Source organism: Ailuropoda melanoleuca, chromosome 1 (assembly GCF_002007445.2).
Source record: "Ailuropoda melanoleuca isolate Jingjing chromosome 1, ASM200744v2, whole genome shotgun sequence".
Taxonomy (NCBI): Eukaryota; Metazoa; Chordata; class Mammalia; order Carnivora; family Ursidae; genus Ailuropoda; species Ailuropoda melanoleuca.
The window spans coordinates 121,549,102-121,573,006 of NC_048218.1; the positions used below are offsets into that span (position 1 = coordinate 121,549,102).

Genomic DNA, 23,905 nt, shown 5'->3' on the forward strand with positions numbered 1-23,905 from the left:
ATATCTTGGGTAAAAGAAAGTGTTACATAATGCTTAATACAACAAAATTTACTATTAAGACGGTCAAGATACTTTTGTTCTCTGATTACTAACAACATAAGAATTTATTCACAATTAAAGAAACCTGAATCCCACCATACCACAAATACTAAAAAAAACTTTAAAAATATGTTTACATACCCACTTACATGTACTCATATCTTACGTTGAGTGTACATATAAAACAAAAAACAAGATGAAACAAAAGCATGATAAATTCAAATTTAACTTAAAACAAACACCTCAAATTACACATCTGAAGAGAAAAACAAATTCTCTACATTCTCTACATTCAGTAGATCTATAGATCCACAGTAGTTGACATACTTACCAGTGTCTTTATCACGGGCCTTATAAACTTGTCCATAGGTACCTTCTCCAATAATTCCGATGATATCAAATTTATCCACGCAGCGTTTTCCCCAGTCAATATCTTTTTCTTTGATTTCACCATAGCGAGGCCCACATATTCTATCAAATATAGTTCTGAAGTTTTTATATACAATCAAGCAAGTTGAATAAACTGTTTAATATTTAATACCCACCCTCCCCCAATCTTATATCCTTTATTTCCCTCCACCCTTGCACATTTGTGATCATCTAAGACAAGTAACACTGTAATTTGGTGTTATAAATTATCATGAAAGTCAAGGCATCATTTCTCCACACCAATTCTTCTACAGAGACTAACAGGCTGAGAAAAAGAAGAAAAGCTTGTATGAAGAACTTTCAAAAATAAAATGTAATTTTCAATGAATTGATAAAACCAACACTAATACAAAGAGTCAAAATTCTCTAACCAAACTCCAGGAAGTTTTCCTTTCCATCCATTGTATATACATGTCACTCACTTTTTGAAAAACAAGTCTGATAATGAACATTACTAAAAATCTCACTATAAAGCTTATTGACAAATTTAGACTTATGGCTAGATGAAATTACCTTAAAAATGAAAACACAAGAAAGATTTTTAGTCCAAGAGAATACAAGAGTATTAATATAATCAACTCTCAGGAATCTACACTGTGTATGTGTGTCTGTGTGTGTCATATATACATATATATATGTATGTATATGACAAATATTTGACATTCTTCAAAAAAATAGGTAATTCTGTAGTCTCTCAATATTCTGGTATGTAACAGAAATTCAACTAAAGGAATAAAGCTAAAATACTCAGAAAGATGATTTTAAAAGTTTTCTAGTTTTCTACTCTATACTAGAAAAATCACCTCACACTCACACTAGGCACCGGAACAGCAATTCTAAAATCAGATCTAACTCAAAGTCTTACTTTGAGTTTCCCTTGGTTAAGTAGAAGTAAAAAAAACAACGTTCTCCCCCTTTAACTGACAAAACATGTTTCAAGGGAAAGAGTTATCTCCAGGCACTTACTTGAAGCTAATTTAGGATACAGATTTTAAACTTTCTTCCACTCCACCTCTTGCAGAATGAAAAATACATTTAGTTATGGGAGCAAATGGAGCTAAAAAGCAAAGGAAAACATAGCAGCTTGCCCATTACTAATTTTGTTTGGGCTCACTGAATGCTGACTTCCACCTTCTCCAATTTCAGTGTTTGCATTATTTAAACATCTTAATTACAGAAATTATCTTTAACATATAATAACCCAAGAAATTAATAACATTACAAACTGAGAGAAAATTAAATTCGGTTTATTAGTCATTTTTGAATAGGTATGAAGGGAATTATTAAATTCTTTCAAAACTCTAGAATTTATTCATATACTTAAGTTTAAAGAATAAATACACTTTTTATTATTTTAAATCTTAATTTTTTGGTTTATGATTTTATGATGACCCAGAATCATTTCTGGTCAATATAAGAGCAGGTAAAAAGCAAGCACATACTTAGGCCTCCTTTTACTATGTAACTGTGTTGCTGTTTTCTTTTCCTCTGGACTCTTTGAGAGATCATCTCCTCCTGGTAGCTCAGGGGGCAGTGGTAAATCAGCAAGTAAACATCGTAGCTTCTTCTCTACTTCTTTTTTAACCGCTTTTACTGAAATATTTCCTCGTAAGCTAAAACAGAAGAGAGTCACATAAATAAAACCCAAACATTTATTTGAGAAATAAAAATGCAGCCACATCTTAAACTTGAGTGGCAAAGGCAAAATACCAAACTAAGTTTCTTTACTTTCCAGCTAAAATAAGGTACTATATTCAATTACAAAATACAAAAATTTGGGGGTAAAAATGACACAGAATTAGATAAAAACTAAGGAAATCTGAACAAGGTGTGAAGTTTAGTTACCATAATGTATTGATGTGTGTTCACTGATTGTGTAACAAACGTACCATACTAATATATTAATAAGAACCTACAGGGTATATGGGGACTTTCTGTAGTATCATTATGTTTCTGCAAATCTAGAACTGTTCTAAAAAGAGTATACTTTTAAAGATGATACAGAATTACTATAAAACTGTAAATAAATACTAAAAAAGTCAACTTGTCATGCTTCACAGGAAAATGCCTTAGTTTTGTGATAGCATTTTGTTTTACTCTACTGGAGAGACATAAAGAGGTTTTTCAAGAACTAATACTACACGCTATTATTTATCTTGCCCATTTAAATAACCACAAACAAATAATTTAGCTTTGCCCCTTTTCAGGGTTAATTTTCTTAAAGTGGACAACGATTCTTTTAGATTTTTTTTAAGGTTTTAACTTACCGATACTACAGGTAAAAATTTAAGTTTAGTTAGTTTTGTACTTTTTTGAATGCATAAAGTGTATCTTAAATAGGTAATGAGCCTCCCAGTTACTAAAAAAACCTGTTTAATAATAAGATATTTCTTGAAAGAGAACCTTATAATGATAATAGAATTTGGACTTCACACAGTTTCATAGCAGTTATGAGTCCCATAATGGAAAAGTTTAGAGAGACTACACCACTTGGGTCACAAATTACAAATGGTATTATCAAAGTAAACCATTTCATTTTAATTATAACTTCTTCTATTCATGTTGAACATTAATATTATTGTACAAACACATTTTAATACCATCTGATAAAAACCATTTACCAATAACTATAATAAAATTGTGCCTTTTCTTCAGAACCCCGTGTTACTCACTAGAAGGGTTTTTTTTTTTAGATTTTATTTATTTATTTGAGAGAGCGAGCAAGCACTCGTGAGAGAGAATGAGTGAGGAGGGGGAGGGGCAGAGGAAGAGGGAGAGTGAGAACCCAGAGCAGACTCACACTGAACATGGAGCCCCCACAGGGCTGGATCCCACCACCCGAGATCATGACCTGAGCCAAAATCAAGAGTTAGAGTCTTAAGTGACTGAACCACCCAGGCACCCCAGAAGTTCTTTAACAGAGAAAACATGCTCAAAAGGAAATTGGTTTGCAGTTTTATTTTTAAAGTAATGATATGGGAGCACCTGAGTGGCTCAGTGGGTTAAGCAACCGACTTCTGATTTTGACTCAGGTCATGAACTCAGGGTGGTGGGACTGAGCCCCACATCGGGCTCCATGCTTAGCAAAAAGTTTGCTCAAGATTCTCTCTCTCCCTCTGCCCCACCCTGCCCCACCCAATGTTCATGCATGCGTCCACACTCTCTCTCTCTCAAAAAAGAAAAAAAAAAGTATCACACAGCTCACTTTTCAGTATTAATGTCTGTCCATCCAACACATTGATTTTATGCTTCTATGTGCTAGGTATTAGGCAAGGCACTGAGTTTAACAGCAAAAACAATAACAAATACATTAAGACAGAACTCTCAGAAAGAAGCTTGGATAGTCTTTTGGAGAACACAGTCAAATAAGCAGCAGGATAAAGTTCTACACAAAGGAGTTCCTAGAGTAATGCAGCTGAAGAACCGGTTGCTAAATCAGAATTGAAAGACAGTAAAGGCTTCTTTCTAAAAAAGCTACCACTTGAACTGTGCCTGAAAATAAACCTATTTCCCATAATTTACTTAGAAAACTGTAGTCTGTTACAATTGTAAGGTTTTAGTAAAAAATTCTCATTTGTCTCAACATTCAAATCAACATTTCTAGAGGAATAAACTAAAAGTCTTAACTTTATTTATAATTTATAAATTAAAAAACTGCCTAAATTAATGTATATTTTTACATGAACTACCAAATTCAGCAAGCCTCCCAGACTTCAGAGAAATGAAATACTAACTTTCCAAGAATAACACTATATACATAATAAAAACATCATTATTTTAATTGACTACTTACAATAACCAAATAGAAAGTGTGATTTTTAAGTTCCATGTATTATAGCAACAAAAACAAAAAAATGCCTTAACAAGAAATGTACAAGATCAATAGAAGAAAATTAAAAGATATGACTGATGAACACAAAACTGGATCTGAATGAATAGAAAGAAACCATGTTTTTGTATGGAAAAATGTAATACTGTAAAGCCATCAGTCTCCAAATTAATCTACTACCTTCGGTTGAGTCCCAAACAACTTTAATATAACTTGACAAGCAGACTGACTATAGACTGTCCAAGCATAAAGGCAAAAATTTGCCAAAAAAATTTCTGAAAAAGAGTAAAAGTACGATATGACCTGTCATGTGGTCAACTTATTTTAAAAGATCCCAAATCAGAAGCCCAAGACTGGTTGAAGTCAAGGAATATGTATTATGGTCTACCCAACATTAAAAAAAAAAAAACTATGAATTAAATTGCCAATATTTAAATCAGAAGATTTACATAAACATTCGGATTTCAGGCTTCCTTAAAAAAAAAAAAAATCAAAAACTCTAGCAACACTGGGCCCAAATTTATGTGGGCTTCGGTAGCACTGAAGCTGAGACTGAATAGCAGAGCTATTCACTAATCCTTAATTTACTCCATCCCTTCACTTTTGTATTACCTGCCTACCCCTATAGCAGAAATTTGAGTCTGAGAACCAATTTACCATGCATCTAAATAAGTTAAAACAAAAAAGTACCGGCAAAGAAATAATAAAACATGTTAATAGAAAAGAGAGTCCAGAAATACAGGTATCTATAAGAATTTTTATATATGGCACCACACATTATGGAATATTCAGTAAATGATGTTAGAAACAACTGAATCTATCAATCCACAGAGTGATGGGGGAGAGCATCTTTCTTCTTCATATAATAGCCAAAACCAAATTTGTAAGACTTGACTTAATCTTTTTAACTTAAAACCCCATAAGTTATAAAGGAAAAATGATTAGATCTGACTATATCTAAAAATGAAAAACATCCATATAGCCAAAAACAAAACAAACAAATGTCAAAGACAAGCAAAAAATTCCGGTAAGCAAAGATCAAGATCCCTAACATAAGGAGCACCTATAAATCAATTAGAAGAAGGAAAACAGTATTAAGGAAAAGCTAGCATAAGATATGAACAAGCAGGGGCGCCTGGGTGGCACAGCGGTTAAGCGTCTGCCTTCGGCTCAGGGCGTGATCCTGGCGTTATGGGATCAAGCCCCACATCAGGCTCTTCCGCTATGAGCCTGCCTTCTTCCTCTCCCATCCCCCTGCTTCTGTTCCCTCTCTCGCTGGCTGTCTCTATCTCTGTTGAATAAATAAATAAAAATCTTTAAAAAAAAAAAAAGATATGAACAAGCAGTTAACTGGAAAAAATAAACACCCAACAAGTACTCAGAAAGATGCTATAGCTCAATAATCAGAAAAATGCAAAGTTAAATAATTACATATTTTAAAGACTATATAAATTGGTAACAGTCTTACTGAAGCAGAATTTGGGGGTGCCTGGGTGGCTGAGTTGGTGAAACATCTGCCTTCAGCTCAGGTCATGATCCCAGGGTCCTGAGATCAAGCCCCATGTTGGGCTCCCTTCTCAGCAGGGAGTCTGCTTCTCCCTCTCCCCCAATAACCCCCCCCACTGCCTGCTTGCGCTCTCTCTCTCTCAAATAAATAAAATCTTTAAAAAATAATAAAAATTGGGATGCCTGAGTGGCTCAGTCAGTTAAGTGTCTGACTTTGGCTTAGGTCATGATCCCAGGATCCTGGGATCAAGTCCCAAATCAGGCTCCTTGCTCAGCGGGGAGCCTGCTTCTCCCTCTCCCTCTGTCTGCCACTTCCTCTGCTTGTGCTCTCTAACAAATAAATAAATAAATCGTTTAAAAATAAAATTAATAAATAAAAATAATAAAAATTAAAAAATAAATGTATATACTTAACCTGATAACTATCCTACAAAAAATTGCTCTCATATACATTAAATACCAATACAAAATTTGATACCAAACAATTATAAATCTAAGTATCCCTTAATCAATAGCTGAATAGTTAATAAGAGCATGATTTATCCATTCCTATAGATAGGAATATTGAACCTATCTATACACCAACATGGAAAGATCTCCAACACATTAATGAAAAAAAAAAGTAAAGGAGTATTTTGCATAGTAAGATCCTAATTTTTTTAAAAAAATAAAACAATTTATTATATGAAAGCATATAGTTAACAGTCTACCTTGTAATTTTTGGACAATAATAAATTCCAGGTCTGGAAGTGAAGTAAAGTTCAAAGTGAGCTTAAAAGATATTACTTGGCCAGTAGTACTCAAAAACAAATAGGTCATGTCAGAAGGACAAAGCAGTCAGCTTAAAGGAGTTCCCACTGGCCAAGGACATTTAGAGCATCAAAAAGAAGAGTGATTGGTGTTGAATCGATCTTTGGCCGCACATGTTAATAGTAGCACCCAGGGGTCTTAAAAACTTCTATATCCAAGAAACATACAAACAAAGCACATTCAAAGAAAGAAGAGCAGAAACACAACAGAAGAGAAAAGCAGAAGAGACAGAAAAGAAGGTGCGTCAAAAAAATTTTTAAATGATAAGCATGACATGTACCACCATCTCATTAAAAACAGATGCACAAAGAATACCCTCCTTAAGCACTCATTTCCATGTATCTGGAGTTCTTGAAAATTTCACCAGTTAAAATTTATCTCCAAAGCATATATGAAGAATAAAGTAGAAAACAACAAGTCTCACTGGCCCAGAATTACTGGATTCTCTTTTTTCTTTTTTTAAGATTTTACTTGTTTATATAAGTGGGGGGCGGCAAGGTGGGGAGGGATAAGCAGACTCCCACCGAGCAGGGTGCCTGACTGGGGCTCAATCCCAGGACCCCAAGACTGTGACCTGAGCTGTAGTCAGATGTTTGACTAAGCCATCCAGGCACCCCCAGAATTACTGGATTCTTGGCAACTGGGTTATTCTCTTACTAATGAAGTGACTCAATTCTGCATTCATGCCTCTCTGTGATGGAAGCCCATTCTGGTTCTCATCAGATTATAGATCACTACTCTGTTATGAACCTTCAGTGTTCCTAGAGAACAGTCAAACCTGTAAATAGCACAATTAGAGTGGTATCATTGGAGAATACCTCATTATATTGGATGAGATCTCTTGGCAACATTAATGATTGTAGAAAAAAGACATTATAGAGGGCATGAAACACAGGAATTATGATTTTTTTGTTTTAAATTATAAAATTTTCATAATGCCAGCCCAAGTGAGCACTTGAAAGACCTACCCACACAGCATTTTTATCCACTTGTTTTCAAATTCTATAAAGATGTCAAGCTAGGAGAACTACTCATATAGTTGTTTTTTAACAGAAAATGCGGGGAAAACAGCTCTAATTGAAAATGAAAAAGGTTAAGTGGTATAACAGATATTACACAATAGCATAATGCTTCTATCCTAGCATACGTTTCAGAAATATTCTTAGAACTGCATTTACTTTACACTCACCTTCATCCTCTAAAACATAAAATGTTTCAAAATAAAAAAAACCTCATATCACCAATATTCACAACACAAATCTGTAAACATGTTAAAGGAAAACATAAACACATTATGGATTTTCTGTAACATATAATTAATCTCCAATTGCAAAAAATTAAGATTCAAGAAAAGTCTAAAAAATGATAAACTCATAAAGCTACCCAGAGTGATAAATTTATAAGACCACTGAAGAAACCTAGAAATAACCAACACACCTGCTATTATCACCCAGGGCAGATTCTCTCATAAATTGTCCCATTTCTGATGGTGTCATTAAGGAATACTAAGCTAAAGAACACACAGTACGGGCATTTCTAATTCCCAAGCTACAACACACTGTATCACAAGGCAACAGCAAATTTTTCCTGGAATTCTTTAACTTTAATTCTGTCATCTTACAAGCAATGTGCTTCATTTTAAGGTGTACAAATAAAGATAACTTATGATTTTTCAATAACCTTTCTATTTGGGGGGATCAGATAACTTCTCACTTCAAACTTTTCTTTTTTTCTTTAAACTGCTGGTGACAACACTTTCTGGAACCTACCTGTCAGTGTCTTTATCTTCAGGCAGCATGGGAGGCAAAGGTAGCGGTGGTAATGTAGAGGTCACTAAAGCCACATGTTGCTCCTTCTCCTTGGCTCCTAAGCTTGGTGTAAGTGGTTTGGTTTTCTCTTTAAGAGATACTGGTTCGTCCTTTGTAGCAGCAGATTTACTCTCCTTCCCAACTACAACTGCTTTCTTGGTGGCTTTATCTACAATCAAGTTATTGTCCACCTTTGTTACCTGAAGAGGTGGCTTTGTTTTTGCCTTGTCATTTTTTAAAGTTCCACCGCTGGAGGGAGAAGGTGCATGTTCAGTTTTCAATTTCTTCACATCCTTCACATGGTTGGTTTGTGACACGCCAGCCCCGGTCTCTGCGCTTCCCTTCGTAGGCGTAGAAGTGTTGGAAGCTTTGGCAGCTTTGGCAGCGGCCTCAGCAGCCTTTGCCGCCTCTGCAGCCTTCGCCGCCTCTGCAGCCCTCGCCGCCTCTGCAGCCCGGGCTTTTTTATTCTTGTTCAACTCGGCTGCCAGGCTACTCTTCAGAGTTAGTGTGCTAGGAGAAATGCTAGAATGACGACTTCTGGATCTAGACAATCTGTGCCTGCTACGAGATCTTGAATGCCTAGATGAATATGGGCTTCTGCTTCGGGATTTGGCAGAACGTCTGGTGGAAAATAATGAAGATTTGTCAGTAATTCAGAAAAGTTCAGTTTGAACTTTATAAAAACTGCAAACTCAAGCCTGTGAAATCAAACAGAAATTTATTTGATTTCAAAATCATAATACAGTTTGTGGATTTTTTAAAAACAGAAAATGCTTTTAAGCAGATTATTGTCTGGTAGCTACAGTTTTCCTGAAAATAGACTGATTATCTTGATGTTGGTCTAGCCTAAGAATGCTCAAAGGCGAAAATGGATGAAAGCAGATCTTTGTGAGAAGAAATACCGTACGGTTAGAAGAAAAAGTGTGACAAAGTGCCCCTGCTGTCTTGGAAGACAGAAGTATGCAACAAGGACACACCAATGACTGCAGTAGCAGAGTCAAGTCTGACCAATCATTCACCAGGGAGACCATCTCCACACCTGAAAAGCATCCTCATCCCCCAAGTTCGAAAGTCAGTAGTGCTCTGTCCAAATGAAGAGTGAAAAAGATAAATGTCTATCATGAGACAGTAAAGACAATCTCTAAATTCTGGAAACTACTTAATAATAACTGTGTATTTCACCTCCCAAAAATTACTGGAAAACACAAAAACTATCATACGTTTAAAAGTATGGTGGCAACCAAAATTCCTATACAACAAATGCAGCACAGTGCCACGTGAAAGGAAGCTGCAGTTTTCAAATCCACACCTTATCAAAACTAAAAACACTCACCAAAGGCACTATGATATTACTTTGACATGTTTGCCATGCCTCATTTTAATGCTCCCACCAACCGGAGTGATATATCTAAAGTTTACAGATTAGAAATTTAATCTAAAATACTATGTTACCTAAAATCAATCCCATACTGATCGGTAGTTGTACTGGTAATTATCTTACTGCCATTACCCTATTCCTCCAATACTCTTCTGCCCAACTCTGTGCCCAAGGAGGCTAACCTTAACTGACACATCTTCTGGGTTTCAGTGCTACCTGTCACTGGTAGATCAGAAGGTAGAAAAATGCTGGATTATTCCTTCCCGGCACTCTCCCTCCTTTTGGTCACATTTTCTGACGGAAGCTTTGTCACCCTACCACCATGGCCCCTGTCAGGCACCCCTTTCTCCACAGATCTCCCCAGGCTCTACTAACATTATATTTTCCTTGCCCCTTTAACCTTCCCTCTGTAACTACAGAAAACATCCTTTGTGGGTTCCCTTAATCCACCTCTACCTCTGCAATCCTTCATTAAAGTCTCTTGCATCATCTCAGTTGGATTTGTTTCCTTCTAGAACCTTGCCTGATCTAGTTGTATGCCATATTAAACCCAGACCTTCTGACTGTCAAGTAGGTAGGTCAACACAAGAAACAAATTAATACACTGTGAAGGAGACAGCTCCTGCTGAAATTTTGTAAAGTTACAGGGAGAGGGTAAATAAAGCAAGAAACTCCTAAGAACCTATAATTAAAATGGGCAGAGAGAAAAGGAAGGACTGGAAATTCTGTTTATATCTGACATTAATAAAGCATGGAGGAAACATTCTACAATTCTAGTATGAAAACGAAATGAAGATTAGGTTTAAGATAAACTCAAAAACAAATTCAACTTCTTATTCTTTCAAAAAAGATTTCAAAATGTACTAAGGACCAACTGGTGTTCAGCACTGAGGTACTGTTTCATATAAACCTCATCCTTTATATGTAGTATTTATGTAACACTATTTTAGATTAACGGGAACACTGTTTAGAAAACATTCAAATCTAACACTTCCTTATCATTAAATATTCATTAAAATTACCAAAGAGCTTACAACTATTTGTGGAAATGAGAGGAAATATTTTGTTAAATATAAAGCGGTATATATCTTAAACAACTTCAGAATAAGAACCAAAAATGTCATAATATGAAATAAATACTCAGCCACATTTTTTATTTCTTCTCCCTTCAGACTCTGAGACCTCAAAACAAGTCTGACCATGCTTCTAGAGCAGCAGAAAGGTACAGAGCAGGAGGAAAGCAAAGAGACTATCATTTCATCAGAGGTAATAGCACAGAACTTTTGTTAAATTAGCTTTCCTACCCAAGCAAGATTCTGGTCACCAAATTCATACAGACACACAAATTATATTTAACTGAAAGATTTATGACCACTGTCTCACCTAAGAAAGAGAGACAGAGGTACTAGGTAAAATCCCAACACAATTAATTCCTCTGGCCTATTAAATTATTCTTTTCTGGAAAGAATCTGGGTAAGCATTACCAGCAAAGACTTAAAATTTTGACATACCCTCCATTCCTCTCCAATTCTTCTGTTTCTCTTCAAAAGTTCCTTAACTTTTTAACTTCATGTCCTAGTAAACAAGCATTCTCTCACATAGTGCATATTTACTAATAAATGTCAATGATATATTTACAGTTCACAACATGATTTGGGGGGCGCCTGGGTGGCACAGAGGTTAAGCGTCTGCCTTCGGCTCAGGGCGTGATCCCGGCGTTCTGGGATCGAGCCCCACATCAGGCTCTTCTGCTATGAGCCTGCTTCTTCCTCTCCCACTCCCCCTGCTTGTGTTCCCTCTCTCGCTGGCTGTCTGTCAAATAAATAAATAAAAAATATTAAAAAAAAAGATTTTATTTATTTGTGTGAGAGACAGAGTGCACACAAGAAAAGGGAGCAGTAGACAGAGGGAGAAGTAGGCTCCCCACTGAGCAGGGAGCCTGATATGGGACTTGATCCCAAGACCCCGGGATCATGACCTGAGCTGAAGGCAGATGCTCAACCAACTGAGACACCCAGGCGTCCCAATGTCTTTAAGAGATGATAGTATCTCTTTAAGAAGTTAAGAGAACTTTCTATGTTTCTCAGGTTTCCAAATTCATGTAACACAAAGCAGAACCACAATAAAAACTCAGTATCCTGAAACTCAACTGGTTAGTGCTCATTGTTAATTAGGTTAGTGTTCCTTAGAAAGAGCATGGTGTACTATTCACTCAACTGTATCACACAATCTCTCCAAGAGTCTAGGTCTTCTGAAATGGTGCATAATTAGCAAACACTGATTCTTAAAAATTTTACTATAATAAGATCTAATCCCTTATTATAAAAAACAATATTGAGCAGTGCTATCCAAAAGAACTTTCTGGAATGACAGTGTTCTATATATGTTGTGTCTGATATTGTAGCCACTATTTTCAACATTTTTTAGCCTGCTTATTTCTTTTCTTTTTAATATGGGGGTTTAGTACTGATAAAGAGTATTTTATTTGAGAGACAGAGAACAAGCACACATGTGAGTGGGAAGGGGGGGAGGAGCAAAGGGAGAGGGAAAGAAAATCTTAAGCAGGCTCCACGCCCAGTGTGAGTCCTTGAGCTGAAATCAAAAGTCAGACACCCAAAGGACTGAGCCACCTGGGCACCCCTACCCTGCTTATTTCACATGCTAACAGCGGTTATACCCATTTCAAAAACTTGTTGAATACCCTCCCCAAAAGGATATAAAAACCACTTCCCATGCAAGGATCATCCAACATACGCTAATCACATCAACAAAATGAAGGATAAAAATCACATGATCATCTCAGTAGATGCAGAAAAAGCATTTGACAAAATTCAACACCCTTTCATAAAAACTAAACAAACTAAGTATAGAAGGAACATACCTCAACATAATAAACGTCATTTAAGACGAGCCCACAGCTAACATCCTATACTCAATAATGAAAAGCTGAAAACTTTTCCTCTAAGATGAGGAACAAGACAACAATACCCACTCTTACCACTTTTATTCAACATAATACTGGAAGTCCTAACCTGAGCAATTAGGCAAAAAAAATTTTTTTTAAAACGAGAAATTGGGGCACCTGGGGAGCTCAGTTGGTTAGGTGTCTGACTCTTGATTTTGGCTCAGGTCACGATCTTGGGGTCCTGGTTTTGAGCCCTGCAACAATTCCCCAATCTGTGGGGAGTCTGCTTGAGTATTTCTCTCCCTCTCCCTCTACCCCGGCTCCCCCCACATGTGTATGTGTGTGTGCATGCACTCTCTCTCTCTAAAATAAATAAATAAATCTTTAAAAAAGAAAGAAAAAAAAGCATCAAAATCAGAAAGAGGAAAAATCTTCTGTTTGTAGAAAATCCTTCCAAAGATACCACTAAAAGGATGTTAGAACTAATAAATTCAATAAAGTTGCAGGATACAAAATCAACAGTTGACCCTGGAACAATGCAGGCATTACGAGAGCCCGAGGCCTTCTGTACAGTTGAAAATCGACCTTTAACTTTTGGCTCCCCAAAAACTTAACTATCAATAGCCTTCCATTGACCCGATCCCTTAACAGTAACATAAATAGTTGGTTAACATATATTTTGTATATTATATGCATTATATACTGTATTCTTAAAAAAAGCTAGGGAAAATGTTATTTAAAAAATCATAAAGAAGAGAAAACAGACATACATTTACAGTACTATGTCTAACTCTTGGGGAAAAAAAAAACAACCTGTGTATAAGTGGACCCACGCTGTTCAAACCTGTGTTCCTCAAGGGTCAATTGTGTTTCTATACACTAACAACAAACCACTGAAAAGAGAAAGAAAATAATCTTATTTATAACAGCATCAAAAAGAATAAAATAGGAATAAATTTAATCAAGGAAGTGAAGGAAACTGATTAAAGAAATTGAAGAAGGCACAAATAAATGGAAAGATATTCTGGGCTAATGAAATGTAAGAATTAGTATTGTTAAGATGTCTATACTATGCAAAGCCATCTAGAGTCAATGCAATCTCTATTAAAATTCCAATGGCATTTTTCACAGAAACAGAAAGAACAAACCTAAAATTCATACGGAACCACAAAAGACCGAGAACAGCCAAAGCAACTGGGAAAGAACAACAAATTTAGACATTACTCTTCCTGACTTCAAATTGTATTACAAAGCTATAGTAATCAACAAAGCACAGTATTGGCATTGGGGAAAAAAAAAAAGACATAAATCAATGAAACACAGTGGGGAGCCCAGAAATAAATCCATATATATGTGGCCAATTAATTTTCAACAGAAGATCCAAGAATATACAATGGGGAAAAGATAATCTCTTCATAAATGGTGTTGGGAAAACTGGATAGCCACATGCGAAAGAGAGAAAGAGAGAGAGAGAGAGAAAGAAAGAAAGAAAGAAAGAAAGAAAGAGAGAGAGAGAGAGAAAGAAAGAAAGAAAGAAAGAAAGGAAGGAAGGAAGGAAGGAAGGAAGGAAGGAAGGAAGAAAGAAAGAAAAAAAGAAAGAAAGAAAGAAAGAAAGAAAGAAAGAAAGAAAGAAAGAAAGAAAGAAATTGGACCCCTACCTTGCATTATACACAGAATCAACTCAAAATGGATGGTAGATAGCAAGTCCTCTTATTAAAGACTTAAATGTAAGACCCGAAACCATAAAACTCCTGGAAGAAAACATAAGCTCCTTGACATGGTTTTTGGCAATGGTTTTCAGATTTGACACCAAAAACAAACAAAGCAAAAATAAACAAGTGGAACTCCTCAAACTAAAAAATTATGCTCTGCAAAGGAAACTATCAACAAAATGAAAAAGCAACCTACAGAATGGGAGAAAATATCTGCAAACCACAAATCTAATAAGCAGTTTATATCCAAAATATCCAAGGAACTCATACAACTCAAATAGGGAGAAAACAAAAACACCCAATTAAAAGGTGGGCAAAGAACATGAACAGACATTTTTGCAAAAAAAGACATCCAAACAGCTAACAGGCATCTGAAAAGGTGCCCAACATCACTAATCATCAGGGAAATGAAATTCAAAACTACAAAGATATCACCAAACACCTGCTAGGCTGTCTATCATCAAAAAGATAAGCAATAGCAAATGCTGGTGAGCATGCAGAGAAAAAAGAACCGTTGTACACTGTTGGTGAGAATGTAAACTGATAGAGCACTATGGAAAATAATATGGAGATTACTCTAGAAGTTAAAAATAGAACTACCAAATGATCCAGATATCCCACTTCTGGGTATATAAGCCAAAGGAAATGAAAGTACTATCTCAAGAAGATACCTGTACTCTCATGTTCACTGTGGCACTATTCACAATAGCCAAGGGAAAAAAACAACCTAAGTGTCCATCAACAGATGAATGAATAAAGTGTAGTGTGTGTGTATACGTGTGTGTAATGGAATACCACGCAAGCTTTAAAAAGGAAGGAAATTCTGCCATTTGTGACAACAGAAATGAACCTGAAGAGTATTATACCATGTGAAATAAGCCAGAGAAAGACAAATATTGCACGGTATCATTTACATATGGAATCTTAAAAAAGTCAAACTCATAGAATAGAAGGGTGATTTCCAGGAGCTAAGAGGGAGGGGGAAAAGGGGAGAAGCTAGTAAAAGGATACAAACTTTCAGTTATAAGATTAAAAAGGTATGAGAATTTAACGTGTAACATGGTTGACTACAGTTGGTAATACTGTATACCTGAAATTTAAAAAAAGAGAACTTTAACCAAATTTTAAAAAAAAGGTAAATGCATGAGATGATGGATGTATTACTTAACTTGATTATGGGAATCCTTTCATAATATATACATGTATCAAATCATCAAGTTGACACTTTAAATATGTTATAATTTTGTCAATTATATCTTTTTTAAAAAGATTATTTATTTATTTGAGAGCAAGAGAGAGCACAGCAGGGAGGGGAAGGGGGGGCAAGAACAATGGGCTCTATCCCAGGACCCTGGGATCATGACCTGAGCCCCTGAGCCAAAGGCAGACACCCAACCAATGAGCCACCCAGGTGCCCCTAATTTTGTAAATTATATCTTAATAAAACTAGGAAAAAAATGCTTTCTAAACTGAAAAACAGTAAATAAAGTAGTAGCACTTTTTCAAAAACCTTTCTCAATCACCCCTTTTTCTACGTTCTCAGTCAAAATTCTAAATACACCTATGTAATTTGCCATTTTTGCTATTAGAACAGCTCGATCGACTTTTTTTTTCATTTTTTCAATTAGCTATTAACAGTACTATGGCAGCCTCTTAAATTCATCTCCCTGCTTCAGATCTTCCTTCACCCTGTCTAATCCATACTTAATGCAAAATGAACACCTTCCTCTAACATCGACTCCCTGCAATTCTGTAATTTTAATTTCACCACTCTCCTCCACCCATTTACCCAGGCTAGAAATCTTCACAGATTCCTGATGCCCATACCACATCCTATCAATTGTCTCACTTTATTAGTTCTAACCCTACATTCCCTTACATCCATGCTTCTAAGCATGTTCCCTATTGCTGCTGTAACAAATTACCACAGATATAATGGCTTAACCTCACAAATTTATTATCTCACAGTTCTTGAAGGCTGAAATTCCAAAATCAGTCTCATTGGCTAAAATCAACACATCACCAGGGCTTTGTTCCTTCTGCGGTCCCCTGGGAAAATCTGTTTCTTTGCCTTTTTCAGGTTCTAAAGGTCCATGTCTTGGCTCTCAGTCCTCCAACAATCTGACCTCTGCTTCCTTTATCACATTTCCTCTTCCTCTGCTTCTATCCTCACGTGCCCTTTTCTGACTCTGCTGACCTTCTTGCTTCCTCTTATAAAGATCCTTGTGATTACATGGCACCTACCTGTACAATCCAGGATAATCTCCCCATCTCAAAATCCCTATTTTTTTTTAAAGATTTTATTTATTCATTCGACAGAGAGAGAAAGGGAACACAAGCAGGGGGAGTGGGAGAGGAAGAAGCAGGCTCCCAGAAGAAGAGCCTGACGTGGGGCTTGATCCCAGAACGCCAGGATCACGCCCTGAGCTAAAGGCAGACGCTTAACGTCTGAGCCACCCAGGTGCCCCTCAAGATCCCTATTTTAATCAGACCTACCAAGTCCCTTTATCATGTACGGTAACATACTCACAGGTTCATAGGAACATCTTTGGGGGAGCCATTATTTAGCCTAGCACACCCTCCCATTTCTCAAGGCCCCTGTTCTGTTTCAGACCTCATTATCTCCCCTTAGGGCTACCTTATTGTCTTAAAAACCTTCATATCTAGTCTCTCCCTGCTCCAATTATTTCTATAGACACTATAACTGAACTAATCTTCACTGTTCAGTGACTATTACACGCCCTAAATTCATTCACTTTCCTTCTCTTTTTAATAGCTGCTCCAAACCTTCACAAGCTATTCCACACCTTTCTACCTGTCTTCAAGTTAACAATTTCCAAAGTCTTCTTAACATCACTTTACTTCTATTTTGCAGAAAAACAAAACAAAACAAAACACAAAAAATATCAGGCATGTCTCCTGCCTCCAAGTTTAATCTGTATCTCCATCTACTTCACATTTTACCTGAGCTCAGAATAGAGGTGTTTCTCTTCCTATCCAGGGCTAACTCTTGTATAATGCTATCAATTGCCATATCTCTAGATCTTACTTCAAAGAGTGTGGGCCACAAAGCAGCAGCATCGGCCTCATCTGGGAGTTTGTCAGAAATGCTGTATCTCAGGCCCCAACCCAGACCTTCCGATTCAGAATCTGCATTTTAACAAGATCCCCACTGAAGTCTGAGATACACTATGCTAGGCTCCTCTATGCTACTCCGTTACTTGTGACTTCAACCCTTTGCTATCCATTTACTATTTCCCTGCAAGGATTAAATCATTCAAGTCTCTAAGAGCTTGTAAAACAGACAAGAAAAAACAAGCAAATAATGGTACTTTGATATTTTATCTTTTTCTCTCCTTCCAATTACAGCCAAATTCTCATACATACACAACCCCATGTATCCCTCAAACCACAGTAATTTGGCTTGTATCCTCACTGAAATTACTAAGGTGACCAATGACCTATCTTTGGAGTCGGGGGAAATATCAATATCTGCGATGACAATGCTGACCACACCCTTAAAAACACTTCCTAACCACTTTTAGTACCTTCTTTTTCCTGATTATTTTCTTATTTCTATGGCTATTTCTCAGTGCTCTCTTAAGATTCCTCTTCTTCTTCACTAAATTCATCCACCCACAAGAGTCTAATTATGCTATGAATGGTTTAAATTATCACCTAAACATTGATTACCTCACGAAGTCATCCTCCCCGCTCCCAATTATATGCAACTTCAACACAATACAGATAAAACGATTAAGCTTCCTCTCCAAATCCATCCTTTTTCTTCTTAAAGATACCCTATTCTCAGGCAATGGCAGATACCAAAATTCTGAAATAGCAAAGATCCAGAAATCCTTCTATATTCCACACGGTCCCTTTCTTCTTCCATATCCAACTGATGTCCAAGTCCAGCTAATTTTACATCTTAAGCATCTCGACAGTTTTCCAGGCTCTTTGTCCCCAAAGCTATTCTTTCTCATTAGGTCCTATATCATCTCTCACTTGGCCCAGTTCAACAGTCTCCTCTCTGCGTTTCCCACCTCCAATCTCTATCCTTTCCAGTTTATTCTCCCTACTACCACCTGAATCTTTCAGTTACCCCTCTACCAAAGCTCTTGACAACCTTGCACTGCATACAAAGACCTTGTCCATCCAGCCCAAAACATACAAAGTATCAGGCATAGAAAGCTGCTCTCACATTCCTCTCTTCACCTCTTTTATCTAGCTAAGTACAGAGATACTTCATATCATAGCACAACGTCTACCACACCTCTATCTAGCCTGCCCTCATTATGCCAGAGAGCTGGAGATGTTCCTCGTCCTATGATCCTACTACATTTTGCCTCATTAGAATAATAATTACATAATCTGTCTTTCCCAACTAGACTGAGATCACTGTACCTCCATAGTCCTGACTAGCACAATCCTGGCAAAGGCAGATACTCAATAAATATTTGTAGAATTAAGTACACTGGTGAGAGTATCTCCACTGAACAGAATTCACTTTCCTTAGCCTAATATTAAGGTGCTGCATGATCTTCCTGGTTCTAACCGACCTTTCCTTATCAAGTTCTGATTCTGTCTAACACTACCATGCCTTGACTCCCACAAACTCACTGAAAATACTCTCTTCCCGCCATCTTCTATTGAAGTCTATCCATCTTTCAAGAATGTAGTTAAAGAGTTCTTACTTACTCATAAAGCCTTACCACCAACTCCAAGAAGGCTCTCCCTTTCCGTGAACCCCCACTGGGCTTTATCTACATCTTTCTTAAGATCTAACCATTCATAACTTTACATTTTAGATATTTACCACGTTGTCTATTAGACTATATCCTCTTTGAGGAGCAGAAACTAGGTCTGGGGCGCCTGGGTAGCACAGTCGTTAAGTGTCTGCCTTCGGCTCAGGGCGTGATCCTGGCGTTCCAGGATCGGTCCCACATCGGGCTCCGCTGGGAGCCTGCTTCTCCCTCTCCCACTCCCCTGCTGTGTTCCCTCTCTTGCTGGCTACCTCTCTGTCAAATAAATAAATAAAATCTTTAAAAAAAAAAAAAAAAAAGAAACTAGGTCTAATTCACTTTTTTATCACTCCACAGACCTTAGCATAATACCATACAGACAGTAGTCTTCTACTGAGTAAACAAACATACAGTAAACCTCACAGTTTACAAAACACTTTTATAGACATTTTTCATTTGACTTGTTCTTCATAGCAACCAAGGTATACAGAAAGGAGATGAGGGAACTAAGAAGAGGTTTAAGAAATTTATTTAGAGTTCAAGAGCTATAAAGAGATAGTCAATATGAAAACCAAGTCTTCCAATTCAAAGCCAGGTACTATTTTTTTCCTACCACATCAAACTATATCCTTCCCCTCCATTTATTTAATTCTTATCTGTCTTTAAGGATCAAGTTAAAGTCCCATCTCCTCTATAACCTCCCCATTTGCTAAAATCACATAACGCTTGTGACATACTGCTTTGTATTTTATGTCTCTGTCTTTTAAAAACATAAATTGGATTATGCTATACCCTTTGCCTAAAACTCTCCAATGGCTTCTCACTGCATTTAGAATAAAAATAAAAATCTTTATTGTGATCTGTAAGACCCAAACTGCCTCTCATCTTTATTACAACTTTATTACACCCTCCTTCACTCACTAGGCTCTAGCCACACTAGCCTCTTTTCCAGTTCTTCAAAAAGTTATGCTTCTTTCCTGACTTGATGTCTTAGCAATTGTTTTCTCTTCCTGGGATGCTTAGATCATCACATAGCTGCTCTTTCTTGTCACTCAGGGATCTATTTATTTATCAACCCTGTAGTGAGGCTCTCCCTCATCAGAAAGGTAAATGAACACATCATACACCCCTCTCTTCCCACCACTGTCTTGTTCATCACTATATCCCCAGTGCCTAGATCAAAAGATACTGAATTGATGAACAAAAGAACAAAGAACATGTTATTAACTACTTTTCTAAATGTTGCCCACAAATACTAGCAGAGTGCTTTGTATAATTGCTATCCAGCTAATTAACTGATAGGCATAGGTCCACTGATAAAATTCTACTTAAACTAAAAAGACTTAGGAGACAAAATAACCCTTAGCTAATTAGCTTCTTCATATAAACATTAAGATGAATTTATTATTTTTATTAACAATCAAACATTTTACATCCTTATCCCACAGGGATTTAATGACTGAAACTAGTTTTTCTATTGTAAAACTATCTTCATTTCTTATTTTTAATAACTAGAGGGTCCTCTTGATTAGAAAAATATATAGTCACGGAAGAAATACAAATGGCCAGTAAAGAAATTTAAATGCTCCCTTCTCTACTGTAACCAGAAAAGACAAAATGAAAGGATGGTAATAAATTTGCATCCATCATAAGGGCAAAAATAGGAATTTTGAAAATATCAATTATTCATAAGAATGCACAAAAATGGTCACTTACATAAATTATCAAAGGGAATATAAAATTACACCGACTTTTAAAAAGGAAATTTGGCAATATCTATCAAATGCTTTTGATCTGCAATTTCACCTATAAGAACATATCTGACAAAAACACTTCCATATACTGTCAAAAAGTTATTACACAGATATTCTTTAAAGGACTGACTGTAATACAGAAAAAATGAAAAAACAGTGCCCAACATCTGATAGTTAAAAAAGTCTGAAACATTTCATTATAGGAATTCTATGTAGTCATTTGGAAAGATCTTCAAATCCTACTGCTAAACAAAAAAAGCATGTAAAAAAGAATTATGGCATAGTAATATCCTTAATGTTTATGTGTATGTATGTATGTTTGTATATAAGCACATACACAGAAAAAGGATAAACACCAACTACTGACATGGTAATATACTTGAAAAGGAATAGGAATGAAAAGGACATCAAGGGTAGTTTTCACATCTTGCTGTGTATGCTTCTGTACTGTTTTCAAGGATCTCGCATATAACCTTTAAATATAGAGTATGGGTTTAAAAAAAGTAACACAATTTTTCATTGTAGAGAACTCAAAAATACAGAAAAGTTTAAAAATAAACACTAACAGCACTTGCCTATGGTTCTGTTGTAGCCTGTATGTCCCTGATTACTATTCTGTTATTCCCAAATAAATCCACTTTTGTTAGTAAAAATAAATACATTAAAAAAAAAAAAATACCACCACCAGGGGCTCCTGGCTGGCTCAGTCAGTACAGCATGCAACTCTTGATCCTGGGTTCATGAGTTCAAGCTCCACATTGGGCACAGAGATTACTTAAAAACAAAAAAACAAAAAAAACAAAAAACACAAAACACTAATATAATACTCAACACTCATCAAAAAAATAAATAAATAAATAAACACCAACATAAGAGTTTAAAGATGAACACCAGAAATTACAACAAACCAAAATGTATAGTATGAAGAAATCTTATCGCTTTTTTAAATAAAAATAAAAAAGGTTGTACAAATTTATTCTTACTCCAGTATACCAACTGCTAACCTTAAAAAATTAAATTTAGAATATCATGAGTACTTAAGTAACACTAATTAAAAAAATACTATAAACATGAATGCATATAGTTCTCATAATAAAACATTTTTCAAATGTTTCTTCATACATACTGAGGAAATCAATATAGCTAATCATTACACAAACTACAAAATACATTCTCCTCTTTTCCTAGACCCTAGCACAGTAATGAATAATTACACCAGTTCATGTATTAGGGTCAACCAAAACATCTAGAGGTTTTTTTTTTATACCAAAAATTACACCCTGATGGCAATAATTTTAAACCAAAATAAAAGTAGGCATTTATAAAAAAAAAAATTCACAGCCAACATCATCCTGTGGAAAAAAGACTAAAATGCTTACCCTATAGGATCAGGATCAAAACAAGGAAGTCTAGGGGCGCCTGGGTGGCAGAGCGGTTAAGCGTCTGCCTTCGGCTCAGGGCGTGATCCCGGCATTGTGGGATCGAGCCCCACATCGGGCTCCTCTGCTGGGAGCCTGCTTCTTCCTCTCCCACTCCCCCTGCTTGTGTTCCCTCTCTCGCTGGCTGTCTCTATCTCTGTCAAATAAATAAATAAAATCTTTAAAAAAAAAAAAACAAAAACAAAAAAAAACAAGGAAGTCTAAGTTTGCCACCTCTAATCAACACTGTACTTGAGATTCTAGCCACTGCAATTAGGCAAGAAAAAATAAATAAAAGGAATCCAGACTAAGTGGGGGGGAGGGGAGAGGTAAAACTATTTGCAGATGACATAATCTTGTACATAGAAAATCCTAAGAAATCAACTAAAAACTATTAGAACTAATAAACAAGTAAGCAAGATGGCAGGATACATGATCAATGTAGAAAAATCTATTGCAGTTCCATACACTAGCAATGGACAATTAAATGAAATTACAAAAACAATTCATATTACAATAGCCTTAAAATGTATACTTAGTAATAAATCTAACAAAAAAATTCAAGGACTGTACCCTGAAAACTTCAAATTACCAATGAAAATATTGAAGGAGCATAAATAAATGGAAAGACATTTAATATTCATGTATTTGATGACTTAATCATTAAGACAGCAATACTCCCAAATTGATCTCCAGATTTAGTACAATCCCAGTAAAAATCCAAGATGCCTTTTTGCACAATTTGGCAAGCTGATCCTAAAATTCATGTAGAAATCCAAAGGACCCCTCACCCCCTCCATAAAAAAGGGGGGGGGGAGATCAAAGCAATATAAAAGAAAAAACTTGAAAGACTTGCACTTCCTGATTTCAGAAACTACCACTAAATTAGAATAATCAAGACTGTATGGTACTGGCCTAAGATGGACATGTAAATCAATGGACTAGAACTGACAGTCCAGAAATAAGCTCTCACATTTACGGTCAATGCGTTTTAAAAAGGATGCCAATACAATTCGATGGAGAAAGAATGGGGTTTTTTTTTTAACAAATGATGTTGGCATAAATGGCTTTCCATGCAAAAGAATGAAGTTGGACCACTTTCTCTCACCACACACAAAAATTAACTTAAAATAGATCAAAGACCAAAATGTAAAAGCTAAAACTATAAAACTCTTAGAAGAAAACATAGGAATAAATCTCTGTGATGTTCAAATAGGCAAAGTCTTCTTCGATATGATATCAAAGCACAAGCAACAAAAGAAAAGATAAAGTGGACTTCATCAAAATTAAACATTTCTGTGCATTAATGGATGTCAACAAAGGGATACAATGGGAAAAAATTTTGCAAGTCATGTATCTGTACCATAATTTAACTGCTTCCCTAGTCACTGTATTTAGGTTGTTCCCAGAGTTTTTTTTTTACTAGGTTGACATCATTCCTCCGATTTTACAAGTAGAAAGACCAGAGCTCAAAAAGGATAAGTGAATTGCTTAATAGTGCTCTGCTATGAAAGCACCAGAATTCATACCTAAATCCACATCTGTATAATTTCTAGTCTTTGCTTTTTCCTTTAG

At 36.1% G+C, this 23,905-nt stretch overlaps 1 protein-coding gene across 2 annotated transcripts in view; it reads right to left on the bottom strand.

Moving 5' to 3' along the window:
- The window catches only part of CDK13 (cyclin dependent kinase 13), a 117,668-nt gene that overhangs the window by 81,523 nt on the left and 12,240 nt on the right, over positions 1 to 23,905 (bottom strand). For both annotated transcript variants that reach the window (XM_034665680.1, XM_034665674.1), the window contains exons 2-4: positions 8,383 to 9,042; positions 1,911 to 2,081; positions 371 to 510 (exon numbers count right to left, since the gene is read on the bottom strand). In XM_034665680.1, coding sequence (XP_034521571.1) covers positions 371 to 510; positions 1,911 to 2,081; positions 8,383 to 9,042 — 971 coding nt within the window. The remainder of the gene's footprint in view (positions 1 to 370; positions 511 to 1,910; positions 2,082 to 8,382; positions 9,043 to 23,905) is intronic.